At 39.3% G+C, this 7,065-nt stretch overlaps 1 protein-coding gene across 1 annotated transcript; it reads right to left on the reverse strand.

Annotated features, from left to right (window-relative positions):
• Positions 1 to 662: 662 nt before the first annotated feature.
• Positions 663 to 4,394, reverse strand: LOC144702686 (uncharacterized). The gene is made up of 8 exons (XM_078574688.1): positions 3,581 to 4,394; positions 3,405 to 3,500; positions 3,271 to 3,336; positions 3,130 to 3,195; positions 2,149 to 2,460; positions 2,003 to 2,057; positions 1,782 to 1,899; positions 663 to 1,657 (listed from the first exon to the last, which is right to left on the reverse strand). Exons 1-7 carry the CDS (start codon positions 3,872 to 3,874, stop codon positions 1,829 to 1,831), a joined length of 960 nt encoding a protein of 319 aa, XP_078430814.1. The 5' UTR covers positions 3,875 to 4,394; the 3' UTR covers positions 663 to 1,657; positions 1,782 to 1,828.
• Between the last annotated feature and the right edge of the window lie 2,671 nt (positions 4,395 to 7,065).

The raw sequence follows: 7,065 nt of genomic DNA on the forward strand, positions 1-7,065 counted from the left end.
ACTCCTAGCAACTGAATTCTTGAAAGATGATCCCCTCTGAGTCAACTCACACATGCCTACGTTCCTTCCTTTGATATTGCTTAGAGAAGAAGCCTTGCGTGTCAATTCTATATTTGTTACTGATATCTTACCTGTACTTTTTCTCTATTTATTCACAACTCTACTCATTATTACTTATTTGTATATCATCCAAATTTCTATACAACTCCAATGCCTATTTATACTTTTTCCTTGCAATTTAACCTTCCACTGCCTTCTTCAGTATCACTTCATCCTTATTTTTTTCTATTTTGTAACTAATTCCTCTTAATTATCAGTATGATAACTTTATTCTTTCTAATTCTTCTTCAAACATTAGATCAATCTCTTAAGGCCAGTCCATGTCTAGCATACCTGAGTTTCATTAGTAATAATTTTATTTAATCAAGACAAATTAAATTTACTGTGACACAAAAATTAACACCCTATTTTGCCATCATCAAGATAGTGTAACCTTCAGAATTGGAGTTTGCTTCTCATTATTTCTTGAGGATGTTGTTGGCCAGCTGACTCAAATTATTACCTCAAGATATTCAGAATAAGCAGATTCTAGTTGCAGTAAAACCAGTCTAATGACTTTAACCACTACACTGCCAAAATTATGTCAAATCTGCTAAGTGACAGAAGGAAAAAATCTCGAATAATGTCCATGTTTTGTTAGTGTAAGGGTACATTCAAGCAAATTCCACGAGAAGATAGGAAAAAGCCGTCTTCTGGCACATCATCAAATCTTGGAGCTTCTAGAACCAGAATGCTGAGTGTCTCCAATATAGCTGGATTGATGAACTTGTGTTTCGTCCCGCCAATCAGTACAGTAACTTGTAACCAATCAGTACTGGCCCACATTTTGAGTGAGCCAGCCAAAGAAGTTTGCTGTGCCAGCCTCAAATTTTATCATGCCAGAAAAAATGCTCCTTCAGAGATAGAGTCATCATTAGTCTACGTTAGTCCTCTTTACTTTCATCTGCAGCAATGTTTTGCTCGTCACATTCTCCAAGTCAAACTCACTGATATTCCCGTTCCAAAATTTCCTCCCATGTTTAGTTTCTTATCAGGAGAAAATAAATCATTAGCAAAAAACTTACAATCAAAGTGTCAACATGGGATCAAAATCAAAATTTATGGCAATCACCTATATAATCATGAAATTTTGGTTCATCTCGTTTTTGCAGAAATCATGGTCCTAATGATATCTACAAAAGCTAGAGCTGTAGCAGGAGCATTCCCCTACGTCAGCATTGTGATTTCTTCGGGTTCCGGATATCTAAGTGAGGCTGCAAAAAATTCAGGCTTTTGGCTTAATTGCCTTCATGCCACCATGACAAGGATCATTTCAGTACAGTGATAAATAAACTTCTAAAGGGAAGAGGAGCACAATCTTTTACAAGACCTAAGCTTTGACGGTTTTCTTGTTCTACTTTCTTACATGGGGCTTGAAGACAGCACCAGCCATAGATCAATAAAATCAAGGTAAAGGCTCTAAGTCTATGTGTTAAGGTAGTCATTATCCACCTTGCTCAACGTTCCTCCGCAATTAACAGAGGGGCGCGCCATAAGCTAACTAGTAGATCAAATCAAGGTTCAGACAGTTCATTCTGACCTCTTCCAATCCTTGAGCCTGGAAAAAACCGTAACAACTCATTAAAGTAAATAACTTCGATTCAAAATGGAGACAACCTATCTCTCATTTATCACAGACAACGTGTGATATAGCGAGAGAAGAAAATTTAGGATCCAAATACCTGTGAAAGCGGGCTCGGTGGTTTCTTGGACATTGAAAAAGATGTCTTCAAATCTTCCACTGCTGCTTGCATGCATGAATGCCACCTTGAGGTTGTTGACTCCCTCCAGCGATATCTCCTGTAGAATAAAACGGTAGAAATATAACAAATCAACCATGATCATGACCATTGTAAATATAATTATGATGAACTAATCAACACACGTCTCCGGTGGTACCCACCAGAAGTATTTCCACTATGATCGGCCTGGAGCAACCGGTTATGCTCAATTAATGCCTTCAAAGCACAAAAACCATAGTTTAAAAAAACCATCCATGGCCAATTTTCATTCATTGGAACTAGAATCAAAGAGGAAAATGCAAGCCACCTCCTTCGGCACTGGGAAGGGGAACGAAGGGAACTGAGAGCCGTCGGCGTCAATGCTAAGAGGCATTGGATTTGAGATTGCTGCTACAGCAGGCACTCTTTGCTGGTGGGAAGACACACCAAGCTTTGATACTTGAAAGGTTGGATGATGGATTGATGAATCTTGAGACGATGGAATCATGCCTAATCCCATGTTTATGAGAGAACTATCGTCTGGATTAAGGCTCATTCGAATCTGCGAAGATGGAAGGGCTGGCAATGTGCCAGGAAGATACATGGTTTGTAGATTAAGGCCATTCCGCATAGATAACATCTGCGCAGGAAATTATAGGAATGTTAAATATTTGCAAGAATAAGGAAATAATTCCAAGAGAATGAAGGCGAAAAGATTCCACATTGATATTTATCAGAAGAAACACTATTAAAATTGAATCCCAGATAAATCTGGAATAAGAAGCCGAGAATGGAAACTGTTACTTCCGCTTTCCAACTTTTAAATTGCTTTCCGCAAGGTATACTACATCGCTTTATAACTTTCGAGAGGTGTCGCAAACTTGCCCAAAGATGGAAACATTCAAAAGGGGAAAATATATCAAACCGTGGACCAAAGAATCTAGAAAGGGGCACGGATCAATCCCTTCTTAGTTCAGTTTTTGAGCGAGTAAGAGACATTTTTGTGAAATAATTATGCTAGATATATTTGTTATACTGACAAGCATACATGAAAAGCAACCGAACCGACTCATGATGGTTCGTAGCGCGCATGAAAACAACAGAATAAAATAAATATTTCGCTAAGCATCAACCCGCAAATTGCATTATAGGAAAGAGCACGGAAAAACTGTCCCAACATAACCAAGGAGATGTAAGAGAAGAAAAATAGTAGTTTCCTTCAACTTCTAACTATCGATATTACTGAATCATGAAAGAGGATCAAACAATAAGAGGATCAGAGATTAGAGAAGATAGGTGCGAGTAGTACCTGGACTTGGAGCTGTAGCTGCTTCAGGTACTCAATAGCCTCATCGAGCATGGAAGCCTTGTCCGTCTATCACGAGAGAGAAAATTCAACAAAAGATAAACGATCGAAAACCCGTAAATCAACGAGGAAAAACCCAGCAACCTTGTTGGAATTCGGAATCAGATTCTGCAACGCCTTCATCTTCTCGTTAATTCTGCTTCTCCTCCTCTGATCGCGTTCAATATCGACAGATGAGAACGAAATAGCAGATCAAGGAAGTAGAACAAGAATGGCACCTTTTCCGAGAGATTATGGACCTCAGCAGCACGACTGCGCTTAGAGCTCGACCGGGGAGGCGGCCTCCTCTGCTCCTCAGACACTTCTCCGCCCTCCTACAAGAATCAAACAAGAGAAGAGATCAACCCTAGATCAAGTAAAGATCAGACAAATTCCTAATTCGCCTCCGGCTGACCTCGCTCTCTCCGTCGTATTGATCGAAATCCCCGGCCGTCTTCTCACCGCCTTGAAGAAGAGCGCCGGGATCGAACCCCGCCACGTTCACCGTCGTCGCAGCCTCGCCACAAGGTTGAGAAATCGCGGGCGGTCGATGGGCATGAAAGGGAGGGAATATCAACTGCGTTGCAAAAGGGTCACCGGAGACCTCTCGAAGAGGCAATGCAGGGGAAGAAGAAGACGAAGAGAGGCGGCGACTCAGCGCCTGAGAAGAGATCTGGCTTGTGCTGGAGGCGCTGCCATTTTCCATCATTCGCCCCTCTCTAGCTCTCTACTCTCGGCCGACAGCTCTAAATCTCTGACCAGTCGCGGTAAGAGAGGATCAAGGAAGGCAGTGCAACGCAAGTACCCCTTCTCTTCCTCGCCTATCCATACCTCCCCGCAATATTTTAATCCCGACCCGCTCCTCAAAATCCTCCCTTTCCGCTACCCATCTCGTTTTTCTTCCTCCCCGGCACCGTTTCCCCCCGCCATTAACGTCAGCACAGGTAAAGAAATCCTCTTGTCTTCTGACAGAGCCGGCCCCATGCCTATCTCAAGATCACCCTCTACAGAGGCCGCTATTTTCATACCCGCCATGGAATTTCTTCCATTCTAAAGCGGTCCTGCCCCTCTGTCACCTCGCCCTCTACAGTACATGTCAACCCACCAGTGTTGATATTCTCACCCAACTCCGAAACCCGTTTCTTAAGACTTGCTCCTCTCTTCAACCGAGGAAACTGACCAGAGAAAGGTTGGAGATTGAGAGAAGAGGGGTGGGAATAGCTTGATTCTTCCCCTTTGTCCGAGATCCGGGACGAGAACGTTGGGAAGAGCGCGTTCTTTTTCATTTATCAAAAGAAGGGAGCACGGGCAACGTGCAATTGCAGTTGCCGCCGCCGCTTCCCTTCACGGCAGGGACTTTTCTGCAAAATTCTCTGTAACTCACCCCCTTTTGCCACGTGTCGGAAACCCTTTTCCTCCTCCTACTCCCAGAGTTTATTTTTAAGAAATAAAAGAATATACGGATTGAACAGGACGTGTACAGTTAAACATTCCACTTTTCTGTAGCTATTTATCATGGGTGTACGAAGCGCTCGGTCAAATTTGGCATTCCCTCCGGACCGCCCGTGCAAGAAAAGTCAATCATCAGCTGGCACTAAGCAAAAGCCTTGTTTTTTTTTTCTCCACCGAAGTCAAAAATTTCCATCTCCATACACCTTGTAGCTTCCCAAATTTCCAGGCCCTATTCAAATAGCAATGATACTCAAGAAGCTTTTGCAACTAAAGGAGATGGGGTAAACCAGTAGTTTAACTACATCTAATATTCTTGAGCAAATACTTAGTGGATGTTTCTACGACATGAAGCCCCAAAAGTTCTACTCACAAAGCTTATATTGGGTTCTAGTCTTGGAATTTTGAGGTTCGGAATTGATATATGTTACGTGCCACTCAGAAGTTTAAGCAACGGCTCCTTATCTTTGATTCTAGTCTTGGAAAATCCTTTCAAAAGCCCAGATAACAAAAAAACCTGTCCATTGCACCTATTTTTCAAGGCCTGAAACCCTTTTGCAGTTCAGAGAAAAACCTCATTTTGCTTCACCCAGTGAGTAACATAAGTAGGAGTTTCATTTTATTGTAAGGCGTTACATAAATACAATATGCCCTTGAGTTATTATACTTATAATCATGTTAATAAAAAATTTGCACTTCGCACTAACTAAATCAAAGACACCTAGGAAGTTACTCCAGTTGGCTGCACTATTACAAACGCATTCCATGAATATTTCTCATCAATCATGTCATTTTAAAAATTATCACGCACATATTTCAATATAGAGATTTCACTGTGAGCTGCTCAAGTTGCGTGCATGTCAAAGTATGATAAATTCAATTTATGTATTCTATTTGGATACTTGTCGAAGCTAAAAATTATTTTGATACCTTTTCAAGGGATGCTAGATCATTACTTCTTGATATACAACGCCCATATATTTCCAAAAAACATTGTTTTCTATCCTTGGCCTTACAAATCCCGGTACCTTAGATGGGTCTCCAATTTCCTGCTTAAATAATTAATATTTTAGATGCCATTTCATAGTTAAAATCCTAAACTGTCTCATATCCGGATAAAATAGAGATGATTTTGGATGCTGTTATTGGATATTGGAGGGTTGTCGAACATTTGCTCGGTGGCAGATGGCAGCACCAGACCTATACCAAAACGGGTATAGAGGTATCGATATCCAAGATTCTAGAATCGGTTAATTCATATAAAGGCATATTCCCATATGAGAGAAAATGAACGATAGAAGTATAATTTGTTCTCGTGGAGTATTGGCAAATAAAAACAGCTACGCTTTGGGGTACACGTGTACACTGGTGCTGATCGGACAAGCCAGACTTACAGTTCATAAAAAGGTAAACGTTATTAGGGTTAGGCTGATCTAAATAATTTCCCTATTGACATTTTTGATATCTCCTACAATTTCAACATGTTCGACTAAATTGAATATTGACTTATTCACAGAGAATAATACAAATCCAAAATGTAATACTGCATTCAAATACCGAAGTATTTAAATTATGGTCCAATTTATATTTTAAATATAAAATAACCAAAGTCCAACAGCAATATCAGATATCTTCATCTCTACCCCAAGATAAAGATAGATGTTGAAATGGGAACAGATAATGGAATCAGATATCAGTGGAGTAGCAAAAGAAATCTGATATAGTAATCATCTGGATTTCCCATTTTTGATATCCGATAAGGAACTAATCTTGACATCTTCATATAATTTTTGGATGGGGAAGGGTAATTACTATAAAGCTATGTAAACTAAGGAAATTACCATAAAACTTAGAAAATATTGTACTACATTGTGTCATGTCGGTCCTCAATTTAACAATAAAACAAATACAAAGTTATTTTGAAAAATAATGCATAAATGGAAATTACCATAAAACTTACAAAGATATTTTTAAAAATAACTAATTGCTCAATAAGTGTTTTTAAGAAACCCCACTCAATACTTCTATTCTTTCAACACCAATTCTCTGAAAAAATATAAGTGGAAGTATTTAATTGAAGAAGCTCAACTTTTTATTGAGGGAATTAAGAAGGCTATATGGTTTCATTGTTGGAATTCCATTTAAAAAAGGAGTATTCTACAAATCCTTGTTTGCATACCCCATGGAGCATAGGAAATGATATACAAAGACTTAGTGAGAACAAAGTTCAATGATGATGTTTAGTAAGACCTCAACAGTGTTGATGAATATTAATTAGATGTTGCTGATATAAGGAACAACCAGTTTACAAGTTTTGATAAATCTAGTTTATCAATAAATGAAAATGTTTAGTGCTTAAATTGGGGTGTAATCGTTCAATAACTGGTATGTGACTAATATAAACATTTTAAATATACTAATATAATTTTGACATCGTACTTCTATTTTTGG

Source organism: Wolffia australiana, chromosome 1 (genome assembly GCF_029677425.1).
Source record: "Wolffia australiana isolate 7733 chromosome 1, ASM2967742v1".
NCBI classification, from domain to species: domain Eukaryota; kingdom Viridiplantae; phylum Streptophyta; class Magnoliopsida; order Alismatales; family Araceae; genus Wolffia; species Wolffia australiana.

What these genes read in the sequence shown, in the direction of transcription:
- LOC144702686 (XM_078574688.1), bottom strand. Translation starts at nt 3,874, where the DNA reads ATGATGGAAAATGGCAGCGCCTCCAGCACAAGCCAGATCTCTTCTCAG. An exon ending in TGATTCCGAATTCCAACAAG is followed by an intron (nt 3,196 to 3,270) that starts GTTGCTGGGTTT and finishes CTCTCGTGATAG; the next exon opens with ACGGACAAGGCTTCCATGCT. An exon ending in CCTTCCCAGTGCCGAAGGAG is followed by an intron (nt 2,058 to 2,148) that starts GTGGCTTGCATT and finishes TGTGCTTTGAAG; the next exon opens with GCATTAATTGAGCATAACCG.